This window comes from Larus michahellis, chromosome 1 (genome assembly GCF_964199755.1).
Source record: "Larus michahellis chromosome 1, bLarMic1.1, whole genome shotgun sequence".
Classification (NCBI taxonomy): domain Eukaryota; kingdom Metazoa; phylum Chordata; class Aves; order Charadriiformes; family Laridae; genus Larus; species Larus michahellis.
In genome coordinates this window covers 27,494,086-27,519,642 of record NC_133896.1, presented here as the reverse complement: position 1 = coordinate 27,519,642, position 25,557 = coordinate 27,494,086, and the positions used below count along the sequence as shown (strand labels likewise).

Sequence of the window (25,557 nt, the reverse complement as noted above, 5' to 3'; positions counted from 1 at the left end):
ATTTTTGATGTTTTTCTAAAAGATGTTCTTGCAGCTTTACATTTTGTTCTATTTGTGTATGGAACCATCAAAAGGGAGGTTAAAAAGATGGTCTCTTCTCTAATGAATATTCACAATTAACATTACTGGAAAGCAATGAAACTATGAGCAACAAAAGGATTTTCTTTTATTTCTTTTATGAGCTTACATAAGTTTATAGCAATTTAGAACACTGAAATTTTTTAGTTCAAAGAGTTCAGGTAGCTACATGTTATGCTTCCTTGACTTGTATACTCAGCTTAAGAGATTTCTGCCTTCAACGTCTTATTCTTGTTGCCTTGCTGCACTTCACCTACCCTCCAGTTGTGCCAGTACACCTGTTCATGATGTTGTGCTGTGAAACAGAAGATGAAGATTAAAAAGAAAATTATTATGATATATTGGACAACTGCATCCCTCATAAATACTCTGCCAGCATAGTTTGACAAAGTGTGTTTGTGTAGAGCACAATACATGAGGATCTCAGCCTGTGGCTGGGTTAATAGGCTCAATTAGTGTGTACACGTCTCTCAAGTGTCCTTTTTTCTCATGCGTAACATAACTGTTGTCTCACCAAACACCCATCACATAAGTGTGTGACTGTGTGTCAGATGCAGTGAGTCATGTCACACAATAGATAGTGCTTTGTGAGACTGTGTATGGGAAGCATGTGTTACAATGGTGCTCCTTTGAGTGTAGTCCCACTTGATGGCACCCATGTGGCAGCAGCATATTGCCGTAGGTTTCATTCATGGTTCTTGGTCCTCGCAGCTCTGCTCTGTAGCCTTCTCTGGCACATGGGGATGCCAAGGGCAAGGGACGCCACAGTGCAACCCTGTATGAATGTACGAAATCTAAGTTGGTGCAAGGATGCACAATGAAAGACAGTTGTGTGTCGAAGGCTCAGTGAGGAAAGTTTGTCAGGTCTCAGTACCACTATTTGTCATAGTTTCAGGATGATACTGTATAGATATATAATACTGAAGAAGCAACGGTTCTGAAATGCATCTCTACGTGCATCAGTAAAAGCATGCCTAAGGTACTTTTTAAACTTCTGTTTGTACAGCTTATATGCATATTTTTCTGGTAGCGTAGCCTGCTTTATATGTGTAAATGATTCAGAACTGGATTATAATTACATTTCTTGATTGTATTTTCCCTTTGAGGGTAAGCAGGGCATCAGGGGAGGTAAAATCATGTTTTAAAACGTGGTTCTAATTACTGGAGGCTGGAAATGGGCACAGGTTAAGAGGAGAAAAGTGGAAGGTGAGAGAACAACAGAAAGACTGCTTTGGAGATGAGATGAAGGGACTGTAATTAAGAGCTACTTTAGCATTCTTGATATCCTATAGAAACAGCCTTACTGGCAAGACTTATTTATGAAAGCTCAGCACAAACTAAATATGGCTGCAGTGAAATGTAAGTAAGTGGTGCATAGACGTTGCCCTTATTTTTGTGTGATGCTGAACTCAAGGGAATGCCAATACATTTCATGAGACATACATGAGACATTCTTTGAAACATCACAGTAAAATAAATTTTACAAAAAGGCATAGGAGGAGGGCTGCTTGTTCCTTCTCCATTGCTTTCTTCCTCTTTTTTCCTTTCGTTGAGAAATAGCAAATATTTCAGCAAGCAAGCAGGGTGAGTACCTAATTTAACACATCTTCTAAAATGAAGGTCCCAGTTTGCAAATGTGGGAGTGAAGGCTTTCAACTTCTAGGTCAAACCATCCAGCACAGATCAGTAGCCCTTACTGTTTGTCTTTTATTCAGAAGCTTTTTTGAAATAAATTGTTTGAATGCGTTTGAGTGTGCAGGTGTTATCAAAAATCTATTAACTTTAAAATCTTAAAAACCCTTTAAAATCTTGGCATACTATAATACAGAGAAGCCAAGATGTAATTGGTACAGATTCTGAACTCATTTCCTAAAGACAGACCCCATAGGCAAGCTTAAAGCTGCTCAAAAAGTGAGATAAGGTGAATTGGTGCTGCCTTGACTTATGCTACCTTTTTTATTGTTTTACCCTTTTTATCAAGTGCTTTTCATCACAGTCATGGTAAAAATCAATTAGCAAAAGAAGGTGAACTTTTGCCTAGCGCTTCAAATTAAGAACCAAGTATGAACAAATTTAACACTGAGAAAACATCCTACATAATTAATTGATTTTTATTCTCATTGCTCTATAGAAAAAGCCACTGAGAGATGTGAACTGGATGAGTTCATATGTCTATGTAAACTTGCTACTAAATTTGAAGTAATTCCACAAGTGTAACTTCCCTGGAGATTGAAGAGTTGTATTAATATCATGTCAGGAATAAAATGAATATAAATGGGAATTTGTAGGAGTAGCCAATTGGGTTTGCAAAATCCTTATTACTGATGTAATGAAAAATGGGGAAGGAATGCGCCTTGATTTTCAGATTTTTAGGTTGAAAAATCAGTATCAATAGCCTATACACGGGGTGTGGGATTTTTGTTTGGTTTTAGCACTTGCTAAGTTAAAAAGGTGGAACCTTTGGACAGTTGAAACAGGAATCTTCATGTCTAACTGCTGTTAACATTGAACAAAATCATCCTAAGAGAATGCGTTCCTCCAGTCAAGACTGCAGAAGCAAGCCCGTTATAGTTATTCTTGTTAAAAAATAAACAAACATTGTATCCCATTTGAAGGGGTGTGGTAATTCATTAGTTTTGAAACCATGCTTCCATGACTTCTGTTTTTACCTTTTTGCAAGGTAAAATAGTTATTTTTCCACCTAGTTAGTTCATTTGATCCTTCAATAGTTACCTAAGAGGCCATAAACACATAATGGCAAACTACCTTTAAGAGATTACCATTCTTAAAGTAAACACATGCTCTGATTTGAGAGCCACCAGCTGCTCATGAGTGTCATGTTTAACATGGCATGCAAATAGAGGAAGTGTTTCCATGCAAAATCAAATCATATAATAGTACTAAAGAAATATGTGGTGAGATCCTGTGGTTTTTTGAGCTGGTTTTACAGGGAGCGCAAGAGATTCATTTTCATCTAAGAATTTAGATTATGGAGAGAATAACTAGAGAAAGACACAGTCAATGTGCCAAGCCCTGGTTTGTGTTCCTGCGTGTTTGATGCCTCCTGGGAAAGGATGGCATCTGTCCCTGGGTGATGAGTGCGCTGCAATGTCAAGGATGCCCTGAAACAGAAACACATATCCTTGCATCCCCCTGTCCTGCTCCAGCCCTTTATCTGTGCTGGTTTTGGGTTGTTTGGTTTTGGTTGGTTGGTTGATTTTGGTGTTTTTTTGGCAGATAATTAATCAGTAGGAGTTGAGAGGTTATGATGTCAGTGAGTGGAATACTTTGTGCCCTGTTTTTGTGCCTGTTTTTCACAAGGGATATTAGCAGATTACGAAGTGTGTGGAAAAGAGGAACAATAAGGATTCAAGTCTGGAATGGAGTGCTTTGTAGTAGGCAATTCTCTACAAGAGAATATTAAGAGGTAGCTTGGTTACCTAATCAGGTATGTGTCTACAGTTAAACTACATGAGAGCAAGTTACTTAGCCTGTCTTCATAGCAGGGGAGAGCAACAGGCACATCAAGGTGAAGTTCATCTCATCCTAATGTAAACAGCTAAAATAGCATAAATGGCTCTTTCAGGCAGAAAGTGCACATAATATGTCAAATCTCCCACTACAACCATTACATCTCAGACACGTGGGCCCCAAAGCTGGCTACCTTTATACTTTTTCCACCTTGCGCTGGTATGATCCACCGGCATGTGCAGACTCCACTAACTGAAATTCTTGTCTGTGGCCCAGAATCATGGGCAGGTGAGCTGTGAAGCTGCTGACACAGTGAGGTCCCTGGGGGAACTGGAAGTAAATAGACTGGCACAGTTTCTTTATAGCAGGGGAGGATCTTGTTTAGAGAAAAAAAATAGGCTCAAGCTCCCAAATGCACTGACTTCAAAAAGTTTATCAGCGATCAAGTAAATATGTTTAATAGAGCCCCTCTGTAACGTTCGGTGTTGATATCGTTTAGTTAAAAACCTGTTTCAGTCAAGAGAGCTCTCCCCACCCCTTTCCCTGTCTTAGGTACAGACTCTGGACTGATTACCTTGGATGTTGTCCTATCTTCTGTGTCACTTCTGGAATCATATTTAATTCCCTTACCCTGCATTTAACCTACCCACACGCAGCATACCAACTACTTCATGTTTCAAAAATCTGTTCCATGGGAATGTTTCACCATAGAGAAAGCGAGTTTTGCCAGCATTTGTGTGAGTTTTGTGTAAGCCTGACACTCTGTCAAGGTCACAAACCCTCGCGAAAACAAAGCTTATGCTTTTTTGAATTGTGAACCCTTCATAAATGGCTCAGCTGGAATCTAACCAAAGCTTTGGCATCAGGAGCCATAGGCAGAGAGAGGAGAGTTACCAAAATAAAATAAATTTTTAAAAAGTGATTTCTGATTTGAAATACTTCAAAGAGATCTTGTGTTCTGGCTTATGGCCCAGGAAAATGAGTATGTTCAAACTGGTTACCCAAAAGCCAAGATATAAAAAATTACTGAAAGTTCTTAATCTTTTAAAAATTAACAGAAATGTTCATTAGTAGTTATGAGTCTGAAACACAAGACTTCATTTCAAAACTTGAAAATTTCAAATTTTGCAGTTTACTTCATATCTCTTACAAGAGAATTTCTTTTCCGAAAGTTAAGGACAAATTGAAAGTTATGCTTTCTGCAAAATGACATTTCAAATTAATTATCTAAAGATTTTTAGCAATCACTGAATTCAGATCTGGAGGTTTGTTTCAGTTCCATTTCTACTTCATCCGTATATTACAATTGAATATGATTCCTTGGAAGTACAGAAATAATCATGTTAGTGAGAAAGCAGGTAACAGGAAATTTTCCTCTTATAACTAAAGAGGAAAAATATCAAATAGGGTGGAACAGTATTGCAGCTCCTGTGTGAAACCCTTGGTGCTGCTTCTGCTTAACTTATATTCAGCTTTACTTGGCATTTTATACAATAAGGGCTTCAGTATTTTTCTTCTAATTTATTGGAAACAGTCCGTACTACAGAAAGGGAATTGCAAATTGTATTCAGCAGCAGCTTCTCTAAAACACAGAGAGAAGGCGGCAGCGAAAAAGTGGCTACTTTGGCAGTTGGGAAGGAGGTAGCAATGTGAATGGGGGGATTTTCTGGGAACTGTGAAAATAAACATGGAGAATGTTAATGGCAATGAAGGGGACTGAGCTAATAACGAAACTGAGGCTGTAGAAAAAAAAGCAAGTGAAATAGGGGAAAGGGTTAGCAAAGATGAAGTGGAGAGAGTAAAAAACACCGCTCTGTTCATCAGTTTCATGACTGTTTTATCTTTTTGGAGAGGAGGCAGAAGAGGGAAGATCGAAAGCCACGTCATTAAGGACATATTTAAAGAAGAAAGAGGGGCCCCATAAGTAAAATACATATGCTCTAGCATTGGTACTGCTTGAGTAATTTGAGTAGACTTGGATATATACAGAAAAGACTTGGAGTGTGAAGTCCATTCTGAAGTTTCTTTTTTTTTAAAGGAGACCATAGTTCTTATTCACCCTGCAAAGAGCTATTAACTTAAACTATCTCAGCTATATTCTTCCATACCAAGCCCAAAGGTATTATGAAAACTAGATTCTATGATTCTATTCTATTCTATGAGGATCATCCCTTCGCTGCTGAGATAGATGAATATGACATTTACACTGTTAAAAATGCAAACAGATATTAAAGGGGGTGCCGTTTTCTTGGGTGTCCAACTTGAAATTTGTTAGCTCCTGATATTAGAAGCACCCATGAAAGTAATTAATGTTTCTGGTAACTGTAGGGAGTTTCTTCTCTGAATAGTTACCAATAGGTTTCTCAATTTAAGCAGTTAGAAATAGATATGTAAAAGAAAATCCAGTGGCTACTTCATTAATATACTGGGTTTTGCACCATTTTGCATCATCATATTAGGTTTGTCCCTGGCTTGATTTCACTTCCTGCATAAAATGACAGCAAGGATGTATTTGGACCAGCCCTGTGTACTTTTTTACAATAGGTGATGCATGTTCCAACAAATAGCATTGTGTGTCTATTGGACTTCATCACTCTGTTTACGCCTTTGAAAGAAATTACTAAACATTTTTTAATTATTATAATTACAGCCTGAAAAGTTCTTTGTCTGTTCCATGCCATATATTATCCTGAGGTGAAGGGTAGAAGAGAGCAGAAGGGGAACTCATTAAAAGTCTGATTAAATTTCCATGTTGACACACCTGCAAAGAAATATATCTGATGAAATCCCACCACCATTTAAAACAATGGGAGCCCTGGAATTAATTTCAGTAGGGCTAGGATTTTACCCTGTTTGCAGAGGAAGACACACTGGGCCCAGTTCTTCACCTGCACTCTTTTGGAAGAAGTAGAATCAGGAGACTGCAAGGGAACCAGCACCATTACAGGCAGAAGTACTGGTAGAAATGGTAAACAGTTGAAATGAGCTTGGACATCTGGATACTTAACCACACAAATCCCAGTGTTCAGGTGAAGATACTGGGTAAATGTCAAAGTTGCAGATGAATAACATGACTTCCATATGCATAGTGAAACCACAAGTGATCTGAGCAGGTCATCTCAAATAAATGCCAGAAAAGCTTTTATGCCAGAATTTCACGTGGTCTCTCTAAACACTTCATGACCTATAGGAAGATGATTTTGTCACGTTCAGAAAATCTTCATTTAAATATATTGCTGGCACTATTTTTCACATCTCTCTCTCTGCAAATACCTGAGCTGCTACATAAATACCAGGAAATTTGCTTTAGTGGTTCTCCTTTTGCAAGAGGGAAATAACTAGTTAACATGAGAAGAATTTAAAAATCACCTGCAATAGCTTTTCCATACATAAAAGCATCTTGATTGTAAGGTCATAATCCTCTAAATCAGGAAGTAAATGCTATTATCAAATTAAAGAGTTGGGAGAATCTCCCATTTCCTGACAGACCAGGCAGTCCATTTCTAGTCCTTGAGTGGCTGGACCTTTCATCTGTCACTGATCCAGGGCTGAACGGCATTGTTCACTCTGTTCCTGAGGTCAGGGCAATTTACAGGGGAGGAAGAAGGAAACATTTCTCTGGAAGGATATTTATTTATTTATTTATGCTGCAAAACCTCAGAGGCTTGGACTGCCAAAAGGCTGCCCAACAGAGAGTGATTAGCTGTCAAAATCACTGCAGGGGTGATCAAAGTTGGATTATATCTGACTTGGTATGAAATGAGAACTTCTAGAGAGCAGCTCAATTTAGAATCTGAGGTTGTATTGCCCTGGAAGCGCAGGAGCCCCTGCCTTGGGAGCAGAAGCATGTGCACAGGCAGCGAGAGCATCAGTCCAGTGCTGCTGAGCACTAGGGGCTTCTGGGGCACTTGGGGCGTCCAGGTTGTCCCATGGCAAACTGCCCTGGAGTCGTACCTGCTGGAAACCTGGGCACCCTGGGGCACAGAGGGGTGATCCAGCCTGTGTTTCTGGGAAAAGTCCCCTGAAACTACCACCACCACAGTGATAGTGGTGTCATTGGATTGGTTTAAAGATGTAGGCCAGGTACAGCTTGAAGGGAGAATTAATATTTTTTGTTAAAGCAACTGTAAAAGTAGAAAAAGTAGACAGCCTTCAGGCGCATGAGCCATTCTCCATGTCTCCACTTCCAAGAATTGCTGTGGTTTGCATGGATCCTCATTTTCACTGCTAAATATTCCTCTCAAGAAAATTTCTGACCCTTCTGACAATGGGGCACGAGGATGTCCTTTTCTCCTTTCTCTGTCTCACATGAGAGTGAGATGGTATTTTGTGTTTTTATCACGGGCTAACGATTCATTTTTAGCATCGCCATGAGTTGTAAGTAATTTACAGCCCAAGCAGCGGAACTTGGCTCCCAAACCTTTTGCAAACCTTGAGCATTCCTGGCATTCCTGGATAGGAATTTTGTGCAAGTCTTTCTTAATGAACCTGCCTGAGGTATAAATTCTCTGGGTTTTGAAGAGCTCAGATCTCTGGGTTTACTTCTTGCTAACTTCAGCGGCAAGTGCATTTATCATTGTTATTTGACAGAAAACTCGAACAGTTAACGTCTTTGATTGATATTGTATGAAGGTACATTCCTTGCTTTTATGGAGATCTAGCAGTTAAGAAGAATATTTGTTTTTGAGATCTTGCAGCTCATGATTGCTCTCTGTGAACGATATGTTTTCTTTTATCACCATTTCTGATTGCATAAACAAATGAAAGCAATAAACCTCTCTGGGACTTTTTTACAATTTCTGTCTAACCTGTCTGTACGCTGTTGTACACTGTGCTTCCATCCAGTCTGTAGCTTGAGTTTCTTGGATATGAAAAATACATGTCTGATTCTTAAAATATTTGTTAACAGGACATTTCCAAGTTCCCAGACAAAGATTATACAGTGCTGGGTGAAGGTGGAATCATTCTGAGTGGAGGCCAGCGAGCACGAATCTCACTAGCAAGGTGAGTATTTTGCTCTCTAAGTAGTGTACTGTTTCATGTGTAAGGAAAGTATTACGACTAAGCACTTAAAGACATGTGGACCAACTCCTGCTAAATAAATATCCTCCAGGTATATCAGGAACTTAATTTTTACTATCTGAAATCTAATTTTTGCTATGCAATTGTCTTTGTGATACACCTGCATGTTTATTTATTGAATTTTAAAAGTTTAACGTCAGACACATGCTATGGCTTGGCTGCAGATGAATCTTTCCCTCCCTGATATATGATGCCATTTGGAGATTCAGACCTTTAAGTGTAGCTTTCTAAGTGCTGAAGAAACCCATACAAAGATACAAATAAGAAATATTCCAGGATCTTTTGCTGCTATGACACTTCTACAAAGCAGTTTATATATTGATTAATGACATACTCCCTGTCTGCAGGTAACAAAAATGAAAAAAATGCCATGCATCAAAGTGTTGCTAATAGTTTTGGTCCTTCTGTGGTAAAAAAAAAAAAGTGGAAAGCAATGGCTAGTCAGTACCTATGAATAATGGTCTGGCCTTGTCTGTTTGACCTTCCAACGTTAGTAAGTAATTTTGAAGGTCTACAGAACAATAACAGAGGTGTTTGTCTTATAAATTAGCTATGTGTTTCGGCGGAATCACTTAGCTATCATCACAAATCCAGTAATGATAGCTCTGATGTGTAAATGGCCCCATTTATTTCTGTGCCAAGTGCAAATTGTGCTGGTTCCCATGCTCAGAAACGCTGGCTAGAAGGAAAATCACATTATGGTGATCCACACTGGCATCCCATGAAAGATGTGCATGTATGTGTGAGGCTAAAAGTGGGTTCATTAGGATAGCGAGGCTTTCAGTGTGGATCTTTCTAGCAGATTTGTGAGAAGGAAGAGGCGTATGGATGGTTCTGTTTTACGCAGTAAGATAAGAGAGGAGGGGAGGAGCAGACAAAGCTTTCAGAGCAAAAAAACCCCAACCAACAGAACCCACTTAGATTTTCATTTAAAATGCAACATTTACGTGAAGTGTTTCCCATATTCTATGAATAATCACGTCTGTCACTTTCCAGATGGTCACAGCTCATTTACTGGTGGGTCACAGAACTGATATATTTATTGTCAGCTATATAATTATTATTTTAAAAACAATTAAAAGTCCCAAAGCCAGTGGCTGTATCTGCTTTACATTTTGTTTGGGCTGCAGTCTAAGCTCAGCGTACTGCAGGGTGTGCAGGTGTTGGGGCGTGGGTTGCAGATGAAGCTCTAAGAAAGCTGTAGGAGAAAATTTAGGATTACAGCCCTGTGTTGTACCCATTGGCACTGGCAATAAGCTAGACGTTATTCTCTTGGGCTGGTGGCATCCATGTGTCTGTGCAAAGCCATGTGAAATGAGAATGCCTGCTGAAGTGCTGTCAACCAGCCGTCATGAGAAGCAGATGGAGATTGCCTGAGTCCATCTTTCTTGCAGAGCACTGTCAGTGCCTGCAGCTACAGCCAGCAGAAAGAAAGGACCAAGGGAAAAAAAACAGCGCATGCACTGGGTTTGAGCTAGCTCACTGGCCTGGTACCCTAAAGCCAGTCATGTATAGCTGCTAAGTCCAACATACAAATTATAACAATAATTTGAGTGCTACAATTATTCCAGGAAAAAAACTGCAAACTTAGTTCTGATGAAAGTGCCAAGAACAGTATGAACTTTTTGTTGTTGTGCAGCCACTACATCATAACGTATGGTCAGTGGAACCCATCGTGACAGAGGATTTTTCAATAAAGTTGCTTGGTTATTAACATAACACACCATTATTGAAGGCTTTTTCTCCTGGTGGTTAAATATTTTCACATTGTTTAACATAATGATTTTAAAACTCATTTTTAGAGTACTTTAAAAAGCACCGAAATGCAGCTATCCAAATTTTCTTTGCTAATTATACCCTGATTCATATCACATCATGATTTTCATACTCACAGAGGAAGGCAAGGGGCCTTTTTTGAATTTCTGTTGAAATTGATTTTAAAGAAAAAAAACTCTTAACCACAGGTTTAGGTCTCAGTGAGCCATGTCCAGGCACGTACAGGTTAAGGTCCTAATGCTACAAATAGTTTTTGATGTCCCGAGCTTGAAATATTGTACAGTCCCATTTCAGATAATGTTTGCAAGATCATGGCTCACTAATACACTTGTCTTTGCTCACCAGTTATTTCCAAGTACTTTTAAAACTAAGTGCTGAGTTCTAAGTCTTTTAACACACTTATTTACATATATTTGCTCAGGCACCAGTAGATGTTACAGTAGGTACTGAATTCCCATTTAAATGGTCATAGAAATTAATGGAAAACTGAGTTAGTTTCTAATGAGGTCTGCAGAAAGGAAGGGCTTTATTGGAAAGTGTCCTATAAGCACATTTAACGTTGAACTCCAGCTCCGTATTGATGCTGTAAAAAAGTCTATCAGTTACAAGTTTTTGAGATAAAACTGTAAAGGCATTCTTTTAAAATTATATTTACGTAAAACTTGTAAAAGTTAACGTAATTTCCATTTTCTCTGTTCAGAGCAGTGTACAAAGATGCTGATTTGTATCTCCTGGATTCTCCTTTTGGACATTTAGACATTTTCACAGAAAAAGAGATATTTGAAAGGTACTGTATGTTTTGATAGATTGTATTTAAGAATCCCACCAAGCAGCACAAGTAAAACCAAGAACAAAAATTTAATAGCAGTACAAAATACTGACGTAATAACAATTATACCTTTTGGGGATGTTTATTTTTAGGGATTCTTGTGACTGAGTATTTTGTGTTAGCTGTAGGACAGTGTACTGTGCTGGGAGCAAGCCTGGGCCAGGTGTGAGCGTTACTGCTCCCTCTTTCATCTCAACATGTTGAGCCTGCTACAGTCTATTACTCCCAGAGTGCATGGCTTTATATCTGGTGTGTCTGTGTACCAGAAAGGCATTAATTTTAAAACACTTACCTGCTTTGTAAGTATAAATTTTTACAAAAGTTTACATTTATCTTGTTTTTCTAATCACTGAATATATAAAAATATATTTAAATATATATAAATATATTTGTCTTGTTTTTCTAATCACTGAAAGACTGGTCACCTGAAAGTGCCCAGTGACCAAGAGATTGGCATCAGATTGGCCAAAGACAGAGACTTTTGGCTTGTCCTGGTGGTGTAGCTCGAAACACTAAGGACACACACTGCCACCCGTGAAATTTTCAGTGACTATAAGTTTGAAGTTTTGAAATCAAGCTAATACTTTTAAGTTTGGTAGCAAAAGATCTAAGTAATCCTAAAATGAAAAGAAATATTTCATTTTCATGTTGGACTGTGCTTTTTGGATTGACCTGGAAATGATTAAATTTTCACCTTTTTTTTGGTTCATGCAATAAAGTACCCTTTACACGTCTCAGCCTTACCAACTTCTTTATAGTTTGAGGAAGCACCCAAGACTGCTCATACTTGGGGGGGGTGGTGGGGGGAGGCAGGGCAGGTAAAAGCAAATAGATTGAAAGTGAATGGGATAAAAGCAACATTTAGTCATGAAGAAAAAAACCCTATTTTTAACACTTTTCATCTTTTATAGCTGTGTGTGCAAGTTGATGGCAAATAAAACTAGGATCTTGGTTACTTCAAAACTGGAACATTTAAAGATTGCTGACAAAATATTAATTTTACATGAGGGGAGCTGCTATTTCTATGGAACATTTTCTGAACTTCAGGGTCAACGGCCAGACTTCAGCTCAGAGCTGATGGGATTTGATTCTTTTGATCAGTTCAGTGCAGAGAGAAGAAATTCAATTATAACCGAGACTCTCCGACGATTTTCCATTGAAGGAGAAGGCATGGGATCACGAAATGAAATGAAGAAGCAATCTTTTAAACAAACATCAGATCTTAATGACAAAAGGAAGAACTCCATAATTATTAACCCCCTTAATGCAAGTAGGAAGTTCTCAGTAGTGCAGAGGAATGGGATGCAGGTCAATGGGATAGAAGATGGCCACAACGACCCACCAGAAAGGAGGCTCTCACTGGTACCTGACTTGGAGCAAGGAGAAGTCGGATTGCTTCGGAGTAACATGCTAAACTCTGACCATATGCTGCAAGGTCGGAGGAGGCAATCTGTGTTAAATCTAATGACGGGGACCTCTGTGAACTACGGACCAAACTTTCCCAAAAAGGGAAGTACAACATTTCGTAAAATGTCGATGGTGCCTCAGACAAACCTGTCTTCTGAGATCGATATCTACACCAGGCGCTTGTCTCGAGACAGTGTTCTGGACATAAGTGATGAAATCAATGAAGAGGATTTGAAGGTGTGTGTTGATTTACAATCATCTTGGTTTTTTGATATGGTGCTAGGTTAGTGCAATTTACTCCTTATATATTTTTCTACCTGCCTATGTCATTCCTAATGCAGTCATTCTCTGTGGAATATCTTTTTTTGGAATATCTGTGAATTTTCTTTAACTCAAATATCATCTTGAAATCATTGAAATCCTCAAAAATTTATTTTGCCTGTTTTTTTATAGTTTTTGAATGCTATCTGTAGAGGATTTCAACACAAGATTTTAATCTCCTGCACTTTAATCTACATTTATGATTACTTATGCTAAAATTAAATTTGAAACCATAACATGAGAAAAACATTGCTTTAAAACATTTATGTAAAATTGACATTTGAAATGTTAAAGCTCATGGAAAACATAAAATACATTTGAAGTACTAGCACAGTTTTTAAAACTGGAATTTGATCAAATCTGACAAATTTGTCAGACTGCTTAGCTCTTATGTTCTGATACAAATATGAACAGAGGAGTAAGATGGATTTTACTCTGTTTTTATGGACATACTGGGAATTATGCAACTGAGGTTGAGTTTTATACCAGGAACTGGAGCAAAATTCATTTTTTTCTAGTAACTATCGACTGGTCATGATGAACTCCTTTCATTTTCAAAACCGACAGATGATTTTCACAGGACAGGAGAATTTTCTAGAGTAGTTTCCTAGGTGGGAAGAAGTCTACAAGAAACATTTAGACTCATAATTTGCTGAAGCACTGCCCATTTTTTCATTTCCTTTATTGATCTTGGCAGACTCCCCCCCCCCGAGTATTTACAAATTTATTCTAACAGCATAATAATAATCTCCATTGAAAGAAAATAGCTATTGATTAACCATTTCTGGGCTTCTAGTAGTGCTGGACAAATCTTGGTTGTTTCTTTCAGTGTTGTCTGAAAATTTCAAATCATCTCTAAACTGTGTTGTTGTATCAAAGATGACTCAACTACTCAGTACCTTCCTTTCCAGCCATTGTTAGCCAATTTGAATGCTGCAAATCAATTTTTTGGAGTGAGTTATCAGAAAGAATGACAACATTTATGTGTCAGAAATTTTCATACATAGATATCATCATTTCGACTATGGTTTTATCGATTCTTTGACAGGAATGCTTTACTGATGATGCTGAAAGCATGGGCACTGTTACCACATGGAATACCTATTTCAGATACGTTACCATCCACAAAAGCTTGGTTTTTGTTCTAATTTTTTGTGTGACTGTCTTCTTACTTGAGGTAAGAAAATCTGTGCTTGATGTCATGATACTACAAATGATGTTCGTTCAAAACATTGTTTGTGATAAAAGAATAAACGAATAAAGCATCAAGACTCATGTATACATGAGTCATGTATGTATTGCTTATTGGCAATGATATTGCAATGACTTTTCTACTGTTTAGATGAGCATTTCTCACCAAAGTTAGTGATTAGTGCATGACAGCAGAAGACCCACCTTCTAAAATTATCTTGGTTATTTTCTGCTCTGTGGTACCATAAGTAAGAATTGTCGACCTATGCAAGTCTCTTGTTCACAGGTGAATAATCTTCTATTTTCCATTAAAAAATATCTTTGTAGAGCTTTGGGGGGTTAACAACAATAATTACTAGATTTTTTTTGATGAGCTCTTCCATAAATTCTGGAGAATTGCTTTCAAAAATGAGTTAGTAGCTTTGCTCCTAGTAAAAGAACAGCAGTAAGGCAGAGAGCTGAATGCCTGTGACGGCATTTAAAGATGGATGAGGTGATCCTGCAGGATGCAGTGAAGACTTTTTAAAGTACAGTGTAAAACAGTCAGAAAAAGTGCTGAAGAACATCTGACTGATCATGCAAGTCTGACTATTTTTCTTGTAATGGAAATTGTCTGCTTTTTGTCTTGTCTCATCATTTAGGAAAGACTTTTAGCATATATACAGGATCTCATAGTGTCCTCTTTTACAATTAATTTCCTAAATCAGGTGTTTTTCTGAGGGAAGGAACATGTTTCAGAGAGAAGACGGAGATTAAAGAGACTGTGTTGATATATCAACTTATAAAATGTGGTACCAGTTTCTCTTGGCTTTTTTCAACATGAACTGAAAGAAGAGAAGAATCCACTAGGAATATAGGACTGGTTTCTGGCTCATTGTGTCAGTGAAATGTTTTTAGCAGTTCTGTGGTGGCATTCAAACTTATGGTATCATCAAACCTGTAGAAGGATATGATTGATGGCATCCTGAATTTACACTAATGTTATGTTGCAGGTAATTTAAAATAGTTCTTTTGGACCAGGAATAAAGCCTGGAGCTTAGATCTAGTTTGAGATTCCAAATTTTTAAACCACCTCCAAAAGCATGACAGTAGTTAGATGTGTAGCTGTTCTTATCATGTAAGTTTTATTGTCATGGTAGTGGAAAATGGCTATGTAAACCTACAACAGCAAAGCTGAATGCGAGTTGTAGGGGAAAAGGAAAACTTTGAAGTGTATCAGATTTATTCCCGTATATTCAGCATGCATTTCTAATCTTGATTACAGATTTTTTGCTTATTTTGAAGATACTCAGTCAGTGCAGACTATAACCTTTAGCAAATCTCTGTGCATGAGATGAAATGCTATGCCAAGTGGTTATGTGGCCTGTGCTACCACTTTCTACCCTTCTGACCTTAGACAACAAAGAGAGGCTAGTGATGAACATCCAAGTGCTGAACTGAGAGAGTGAGTGACTGAGTGACAAGTAAGCAGAAAGTGGAGCTTTGACACCCTTCAGAGCTGGATGAGACTATCATGCAAATGCTAGAGATGTTCTTTTAGATTTGGAATGGATTGTTTTGTATTGTAGGTTCCAAGGTGAGTCCACACATGTCACCATAAATAGGACAGCATTTGTACATTTTTCCTAGAAGTGCAGTGTGTGTGTGTGTATGTGTGTGTGTGTGTGTCTCACTTAAGTGGCTCAAACCTGTGTTTCCTAGCTGTAACACCCGGAGACTAGGGCTGCTGAACTGGAAAAAGAGCAGTTATGAATGTAAACATGTAGAAAGACTTTGTGAGGTTATTCTGTCACAGTATTGTCTACTTTCATCTTCCCAGTTAAAAAAAAAAAAAGGTCCTCTGTTGTGAGGAATCATGATCAGAACAAAATTCTGCTGGGAGATGTAAAAACATTATTGTGAAGGAAGCCTGATCCTTACAAATGCATAAATTTAGGGTATCATGGTCAAGCTTGAGTTATTTACTGTAAGACCTGCAAAAGTTAGTGGTTTCCAAGGAGAAGACATTAATTATTTACCGAGGTATTATCATAATACATTCCTGTACCAGTGCCATAAAAATATACAGGAAGAGGATGTTAGAAACTATGTTTGGACCCTTGGAAGAAAGATCATAGGCAGAAATAGGGCAGATTGAAATGTGGTGGATTAGATGAAGATGTCCAGTGTCTCAACGGACAGACAAGAAACCGTGTAATTGAGGAAGGTTCTGTTGAGCACTGAAGCATCTCACAACAAAATGGGTTTAATTCTACATTTTAAAAGTATCGAAATAGATTATGTGGAGGATTATGTAAAACTAGCAGCTGAGCAATATCAGACAAATAGATGTATCAAATGTAGATATCAGCTAGCAAGAACAACAATGCAAAAATAACAATGTTAAAGGTTTGACATTCATATTTGAATAGCTGCCATTGAAGATATTGAGAGACTTACTCATTTAGGGCCCTCAAGAAATATTAATCTTTAAAAACTAAAATATGTTAAAGCATACAATGAATGTTCCTTGTCATTTGGAATGCATTAGCAAGCCTTTGTTAATAGTATGGTAAAAACCAATAAAAGAATATTTAGGCACTTTAGAGCCTGATTGTAATACAAGTCTAAATGTAGCTTTCCTGGTGGGATGCACTAAATGGTTTCTGTGGAAAGAGAAGCAGATATGACAAGGTTTTTGCTTCAGGAAAAGTTTGACTTCCATCCATTTGTAATGCTGTCTTTGCAAACAATTATAAAAGTGAAAGAAGATAAGTAAAAAAACGTACATAATGTGGTAAAACAAAAAAAATAACTCTGTTTTCTTTGGTGACAGGTAGCTGCATCTCTTGCTGGGTTATGGTTTCTTAAAAAGTAAGTAGCGATGATCATTTATTGAGAACTAGAGGTCTACTTTGTATTGCTTTTTGCTAGAAATAATTAATAAATTCTGCCAGAATTCTATACGGGTAGGCACTAGCTTAGATTCAATAAAATGGTTCATAGATGGCTGATCTAAATACCTCATGTAGGTGGATTCTTAAACTGGTTCTTCTTTAAGTGCTAACAATCAAATGGCTTGTGCCTTGTTATTGAGCACATAAAAATTCACGCAAGTCTTTTCCTGGGTCAGCTCACTCTAGAGGTGCATGGACTTGATTAGCCTGAATATACTCTAGTTCACTGCTGTCTTTCAGAGGTGCCAGGTGAGACATTTGCTTAGGAATATTTTAAAGGATCAGTTTCTGTAAGACTCCATTTGTATGATTTCTTCTGCTCACCTATGAAAAATTCCCAGAAGCTGCAGGGTCAGGCAGATGAAGGTTAAAACATAATGATCAGCAGTATGGCTTTTCCTGGCTTAATGCTTTTGATCCTTGGTTTTGTACTGCAGCACAAAGTCTGTATGTTTGAGTCTAGAAAGCATATGGTGAATTACGTCTGATCTGGAGGAGGAGGGATTTGCGTTGATGTCCCCTTACGATAGGTCACCAAGGCCTTTGACTTTTATATTACACTTAAAGCATTTTACTTCCATAATAATTCACTTTTTTCAACACTTAAACTATTTTTTCTGGTTAAAAGAAGCAGATGTGTTTTCCTTCATTAGGCTAGTTTCATCAGTGATTAAACAGGGAGTAGATTTGCAAGAGACTACCAAAGCACTGCTTTTTCACAGTAGTTTGGAAAAAACTGTTTTGGGGGGTTGTAGTTATATAACAATGGCTCAGTTTTCATCTTGGTAAAAACCCTTCATTGCACAATTGAGAAGGCTCCAGGGAGACCTTATAGCGGCCTTCCAGTATCTAACGGAGGCTTACAAAAAGCTGCAGAGGGAATTTTTACAAGGGCATGTAGTGATAGGATGAGGGGTAATGGCTTCAAACTGGAAGAGGGTGGATTTAGATTAGATATCAGGAAGAAATTTTTCACTACGAGGGTGGTGAGGCACTGGAACAGGCTGCCCAGAAAAGTTGTGGATGCCCCGTCCCTGGAAGTGTTCAAGGCCAGGCTGGATGGGGCTTTGAGCAACCTGGTCTAGTGGGAGGTGTCCCTGCCCATGGCAGGGGGGGTTGGAACAGGATGATCTTTAAGATCCCTTCCAACCCAACCCATTCTATGATCCTATGAATTACAACTAATTTCAGAAATTACTACAAATGCTGATAGGCTCCTGAATCGCCAAAGGTATCTGAGGAGATGAATAAACCATTTATTGTCTTAGCCCCGGAAGACACACAGAGTAACTTTTCCTTAGTGGAACATGGTGTAGTTCATAATTTCTATTTTATGCATACAGGATAATATTTTAAAAAATATTGGAAATACATATAACTAACTATTAACATAGTTTAAAAACAAATTAACATCACAGTACTATTTGTTTAGTAGAGAAAATAAAAGAGAAAAAAACCGCAATTTCCAGTAAAGCATTTATTTTTAATTTTCATCGCACAGGATAGCTTCGAAAGTAAACACAACACAATCAGAAAACGGTACCTCTGACAAACCTCCCGTGATTGTCACTGGCACTAGCAGCTACTACATCATTTATATCTACGTGGGAGTGGCAGATACCCTGCTTGCCATGGGGATCTTCAGAGGTTTGCCCCTTGTGCATACGCTTATAACAGTGTCTAAAACTCTTCATCAAAAGATGGTGCACGCAGTTCTTCATGCACCTATGTCAACATTCAACTCTTGGAAAGCAGGTAACTGAGATGGGAACTGATTGACTCACGTGTGGGTTTCATTTCAATTAAACAGTTTTCATTTTGTTAAAGGATACTGTTGCTTTCCATTTACATTTTCAGTCAAGCTGAATGTTAAAAGTTTGCCACATAAAGTAATCTGTGAATCTTTTAATGAACCTTCATTGCACTTTAAGTGTGACATATTTCAGTTGTCAATTCTGATTCTGAAATACCACCTTGTAAGTTGGAGAAAATTAAAAGTTAACTGTTTGAGGCAATAAAATTAGACTAACTTCTAATAGACTTTGTCTAAAACTGCAATAGAAAAGATAGTCAGCTATGTGGTGAGTGACAAGGAGTCAAGTGTGGATGATAAATAGTGCTTTATTTCATGAGTAGTTCTACTAAAATGGCATAAAACATCAGTTCGTGTGAATAATGGTATTCGATGTGTATGAATGTGTATTCAAATTTGGCTCTGGAGTTGATAAGTTCATTATATAACTGTTGCAACAATGTCCATCTCCTGCTGTACATTAAATTCCTATCCAATACCCTTCTTACTGGTGCACACTAGGTCACAGGAGACACTGGTAAATGACAATACAACATAGGCCTTCTCCTTCGTTTTCCCATTATGTTCTTAATTCTGTTGTTACCTGTTGATTACAGTAATTCTACTCAGAAGCTAGGAAACTGGTGTACAAACTCATACATCTAAATATGTATATTTAATATACATTAAATATGTATATTCATTATTTATATATAAATGCTGATGTGCAAATTATCTGTAACATCAGATCCTCCTGCATAAGGGGTGCAGATCTTATGCTTTGTGCCTCTGTTTCTGTCTTGTTTAATTATGTTTTATTACATTTTCCTCATTCTTTTTCAAGATTCCAAGAGCTGAAACAGAAGTTGTGGAGCCAAATTCCTCCCTGAGGAAAGAACCTGTAGCTCCACTAAACTGTAATGGAATTGCTTGTACTAGAAAAAATCTTGTACTTTACCTTAATATTTTGCATTCAGGAAAAGTTGTACTTTTTGTAAAAGTAATAAATGTAGGATTTTGGGGGAATTAAAATGTTTGACTTTTTTTTCTTTTTCTTAATCCATAGGTGGTATACTTAACAGATTCTCAAAAGATACAGCAATACTGGATGACTTACTTCCACTTACAGTATTTGACTTCGTTCAGGTTTGTGGAATAAAAGTTCTAAATTTTGCTGTCTTAAAGCACTATAAAGTTTCAGTCGCACATCATGCAAAAGAAATAGTATTAATGAGAAGAAATAACAACTGGAATTAAATCCCTCTTCCTTTTTTCAGTCTGTATGTCTATTTACATAGCTGCTTATCTTGTAAGTCAACTTCATTGCTTCTTTTTTGAGTACTTGCCTGTATGTGTGCCTCCACTGTTTGGGCAAACAACTTTTAGTACTCAAGCTCAGAACCATTTTTGCCCTACAGACCCCTACAGTACAAGTATCCCTGCTGCAGCCCATGTTCAACTTCAGAGGTGTAAAGGGCATTCCTTAGTTTCTTTCAGTTATCTTGGCTCAAGATTAATATTTTTTTCATGCTATCCTTTGGTTGCATTCAGTTGCTTTCATGACTTCACCTCCTTACCATCTTCTGTTCCCAGTTTGCTAGCATCACCCTTAATTTCCTTCTTCTCTTTTGTTAAATATATTCTTATTTTTTCTGTTCTTTTGTCTTCTGTAGAAACTTTTCCAGACCTGCCTTACAGGGCAGTTTGACCCATGATGATGTGCTTTCAGCTCTCAGTTGGGCAGTTCTGCTCTTTTTCTTTTTTTTTCTTTTTTTTTTTTTCCTTCACAAGTTGGATTGCCTGATTTTGTCTTTTATCCTTCACATCTTTGTGGCTTCCCTTGGATCTCTGGGATTTAAACTGAGTCTGTCAGGCACTGGATAACTATTTGTAATGGGCAGAGAAGACCTTTAGATGACTCTACTCCTTAGAGGAATTTCACATCCCTAAGAGTCGTAGAATTGCAAACTTTTTATTTTTTGGATGGAAAGGCTTGTTTCCAGCGTACCTCCTGGGAAACTCCATACATTGCAAAATCTTGTGTTTTGAATGACCTTCCAGTTCGTCTGCACTGAAGAGAACATTGAAGAAATACAGAGATAGAGGCAACTCCAGTGTTTCTCAAGGAGGATGCCTTTGTTTGCTCCCCATCCTGCCTATTCTGAGACTTTGTGGCTCTGTGTGGATCCCAGCACCCCTCATTAGTGTCCCACCACTAATGCTGCAGTGCCAGCTTTTCCTCGCATAGAGCTGGTTCCCAGAACATTTAAAAAATAAAAGCAAAAGCTTCCCGGGCCCTCCTGTTCCATTCTGACTTTTTTTGGGAGGTATGCAGGCCTGACTTAATCAATCCAAACACTCTGCTGCACAGATTGCCTGTCTCCATCTGTGAGTTTGCTTTGCTTTACAGTCCCTACCAACATAGACTCATAGAATCATAGAATCATTTAAGTTGGAAAAGACCCTTGGGATCATTGAGTCCAACCATCAACCCCACTCTACAAAGTTCTCCCCTACACCATATCCCCTAACACTAGATCTAAACGACTCTTAAACGCATTCAGGGATGGTGACTCCACCACCTCCCTGGGCCGCCTATTCCAGTGTCTGACCACTTTTTCTGTGAAGATTTTTTTCCTAATGTCTAGTCTAAACCTACCCTGCTGCAGCTTGAAGTCATTCCCTCTTGTTCTATCGCTAATTACCTGTGAGAAGAGACCAACCACGCTCTCTACAATGTCCTTTCAAGTAGTTGGAGAGAGTGATGCGGTCTCCCCTCAGCCTCCTCTTCCTCAAACTAAACAGTCGCAGCTCGTTCAATCGCTCCTCATAAGATTTATTCTTCAGGCCCTTCACCAGCTTCATTGCCCTCCTCTGCACTCGCTCCAGCACCTCAATATCTCTCTCGTATTGAGGTGCCCAGAACTGGACACAATACTCAAGGTGTGGCCTCACCAGTGTTGAGTACGGGGGGACAATCACCCCCCTACTTCTGCTGGTCACACTACTTCTAATACAACCCAGGATGCCATTGGCTTTCTTGGCCACCTGGGCACACTGCTGGATCACATTCAGCAGCTTGTCAATTAGAACCCCCAGGTCCTTTTCTGCCAGGCAGCTCTCCAGCCACACTTCCCCAAGCCTGTTGCGATGCATGGGGTTGTTGTGGCCCAAGTGCAGGACTTGGCCTTGTTGAAGCTCATACCATTAGCGTTGGCCCATCGATCCAGTCTGTCCAAGTCTCTCTGTAGAGCCTCCCTGTCCTCATGCAGATCAACACTCCCTCTTAACTTGGTGTCGTTAAGACAGAACATGACGATCTGATCAAAACCAAGTCCATTTCCCTGTATCTTTGTTGGTAATTGATAAGTTTGGCTCATGACTTTAGAGAGTGCAGCTCCACATGAAGAGGTTCAAGGACATCACCGCTCTACTTCATGTCTTGCTGATGTCACGAAGATTTGCTGAATGAGTAAACGTGGACATTGAGACCTTCTCTGAATCATTAATGTCATTAATGTGTGATCAGGATTCACTGCTGTCTTTTCTGGTGTGGCTGTTTTGTTTCTGATATTTCAGATCTGCTATGGGGATGTTATTCCAAAATTATTTTAGTTATTCTGTCTCTACGTTTCAAACTCTCTACAAGAAACTGACTAGTTTTTCATGTTTTCCAGGATAAGGAAAATTCTTAGATTTGGCTTTCCTGTTCTGATGCCTTTCAGAGGCTAACCTATACTCTAATGTCCCATAGATTCACCTCTGTCTCCTTAATCTCAACTCCCTAGGCTCCTGGACTCCATAGTCCAGAGGCTCCTGGACTTGCATGATAAGCTGCCCTGTCTTTCCAGGTTCTTCTGGGGAAGATTGACGCTACCCACTGTCTTGAATGCTTTTTACCAGTCGTCCCTTCATAAGACATTTCTTACGGTCCTCAATAGATTCAGACTTGGTTGGCAGCTTCAGACACTGCTAATGAACAAAGTCAGGTTACTCTGAGATACAGAGAAGCTAAACGTATGACTTTCTCCTTCTGTGCTGATTATCGCAGAGTCACAGAATGGTTGAAGTTGGAAAGGACCTCTGGATCTAGGGCCTGGGACCTCTCCAACCCCTCTGCTCAAAGCAGGGTCAGCTAGAGCATGTTGCTCAGAGCCATGTTGGATTTTGGATATCTCCAAGGGTGGAGACTCCACAACTTCTCTGAGCAACCTGTTCCAGTATTTGTTCATCCCCACAATAAAAATGTTTTTTCTTATGATGTTTAAATGGTATTTTGTTCATTTCCACTTGTGCCCGTTGCCTCTTACATTCACACTTGTGCCACTGAGAAGAATCTGTCTCAGACTTATTTGCTCTGCACCAAATACCTATTGGGATTTATATAAATAGAATAGAATTTTTAAACATATATGTAATTTATAAAAATTATTTGCATGTATACACAAATTTATAATTTATATAAATATAACAAATACCATCACATACTTTTACAAAGTGATAAGATCCCCCTAAGCCTTCTCTTAAGGCTAAACAATCCTAGCTCTATCAGCCTGTCCTTGTGTGTGCGATGCTGCAGTCCCTTTATCAACTTCAAGACCTTTCACTGGACTCACTCCAGTATGCCTGTCTCTCTCTTGTACTGGGGAGCCCACTCCATATACAGTCTCAGTGGTGGGTGCTGAATAGAGGGGGAGGATCACCTCTCTTGATCTTCTGACAATGCTGCCCTTGTCCTCCTTTGCTGCAGGGGCGTATTGCTGCCTCATGGTCCAGCAGAACCCCCAACGCCTTCTCTGCAAACCTGCTTCCCAGTCAGTCACCCTCCAGCCTGTACTGGTGAATATGGTTATTCCTTCCCAGGTGCAGAGATCTACAGAAAAGGTTAACTTCTAAATGTACTGGGGTGCCTAAATCTGAGTCTTGTGGAGACGGAGACTTCGTCTCTGCTAGCCTGCAGTTTATGTTTGCATAAGTTTGTCCATCTGACTTCTGAGCTTTTCCCAAGAATTTGACACAAAATTTTACAGCTGGTTCTTATTCCCTCTTCTGTGAGAAAGAGCTGGTAGATGACTCCGGCTAACTCCTCATTAAGGGACACTGCCTTCTTCTCTGTTGCAGCTGTGGATGTCGTGACATAGTTTTTTTTAGGGCTTTTACGGGTATTGGACATATCAAGGGACCATCCCTTTTAGGGAGCAGTGCTTTTTATCCAGGATGAATGAGACTTGGAGATGAAAGAGGCCAGGGTTACTCTCCAGTCACTGGCATATACCCAGTTGCCCATATAAAAAAAAGGCGTATTAACCTTTACATCAACGACAAGAGATAGTAGATTCTCTGACAGCCATCTGACCTGCTTCCCTACATCTTGGGTATGAATTGTAGCCAGCTTATGATGGCAGTAGCATCGGCACTTGTTTTAACATCCATCTCAGTCTTCTACCAGTCCTTACAGTGGGGTCATCATTTTTTGGAGATTCTTCATGTGACATGCTCATCCCTAGGGTTTAATATTGTCCCAGACAAAAGGTCATAGTGAACTTATTGGACACTTATACCCATGGTCATGACTGGTTTTCCTTAAATGATAAACCATTGGTTTATCAGATTGGCTGCTGCAGCCATTGCCACCCTGAACTCTTGCTGAATTGCTGTCTCCACCACCAGCTGCCTTTTCCAAAATGGTGACACAGAGGAAGCACTGGAATATGTCTCCCCATCTGGGCTTCATCCCAGGCCTGAAAGTTCAGCACCTGGGGTCACCGCAGCGCAGCACTGTGCTTCGTAACTGGGCTGCATGAGCCCTCTGCTCCGCTCATTCCCCGAGCATATGCCAATGTAGCTGGCTTGCGTGTTGATTTTTGTCTCTGTATTTTTAGAGAAGGTGTCATTTTCTGTTTGACTTTACACTTATTTTGTGTTTGGAGTTTATGAGGTAATGCAAATTTTCATATTCAACTTTTTACTGAAATAACTGTTGGACCAGCAGTGAGAACAATATGGCATCATGGTGGCCTTTGCAAAATTTGAGCAAATGGTGGAAACAGGAATTAAAACAGTCACTGTGTGACTCTGTAATCTCAAGAAATGGGAAAGCTGTATAACTTGGCTCAATATCAGTTGAACAGCTCATTCACTTCTTAACAATTAGAGATACAAGAGGTACTAAATTCTGCATTTTGAAATCATGAGTAAACACAAATTCATTCTTGCATTGCTACAGACCAGTGCTATACAGCCTGCACAAGCATCACCCACGTGTGTCACCGTTCTTTTAAGATAAATGAGGAAAATAGTGAAAGAATTCTTTAACTTGTCCAGCTGATACAGTAATTTTTTTCAGAAGCTTTGATGCTGCTATTGCGTTGCTCAGATTTCTGATGAAAAGAAAGGGTAGGAAACCTGGAACATGCTTACCTGTTCATGAAAGACCTCTGACATGGAGTACTGGAAATTTAAATCCTTCCTTGAATTTATATGGATGTAGTAGCAAAAGCACCAACTGCAGGTTTCTTCCTAATGTGAGATTAGTTTTGCTTTTCATCTGTTTGCTGACTGGTCATTTGCAGTGGTGTTTCAATGCGATGTTCATCATTTTGTCCAGATTGTCCATTTGCAGTTGCTTTAGGCTGTAGGTTTGCAGTTTGAAGTAGTTGTTTAATGTGAAAGGT

At 38.9% G+C, this 25,557-nt stretch overlaps 1 protein-coding gene across 1 annotated transcript in view; it reads left to right on the top strand.

The window, feature by feature from the left end:
• CFTR (CF transmembrane conductance regulator) overlaps positions 1 to 25,557 on the top strand; it is a 94,135-nt gene that overhangs the window by 38,504 nt on the left and 30,074 nt on the right. Inside the window, exons 12-18 of the mRNA XM_074601815.1 lie at positions 8,459 to 8,553; positions 11,108 to 11,194; positions 12,148 to 12,880; positions 14,013 to 14,141; positions 16,971 to 17,008; positions 18,593 to 18,846; positions 19,950 to 20,029. Of these exons, the coding sequence (XP_074457916.1) occupies positions 8,459 to 8,553; positions 11,108 to 11,194; positions 12,148 to 12,880; positions 14,013 to 14,141; positions 16,971 to 17,008; positions 18,593 to 18,846; positions 19,950 to 20,029 (1,416 nt within the window). The remainder of the gene's footprint in view (positions 1 to 8,458; positions 8,554 to 11,107; positions 11,195 to 12,147; positions 12,881 to 14,012; positions 14,142 to 16,970; positions 17,009 to 18,592; positions 18,847 to 19,949; positions 20,030 to 25,557) is intronic.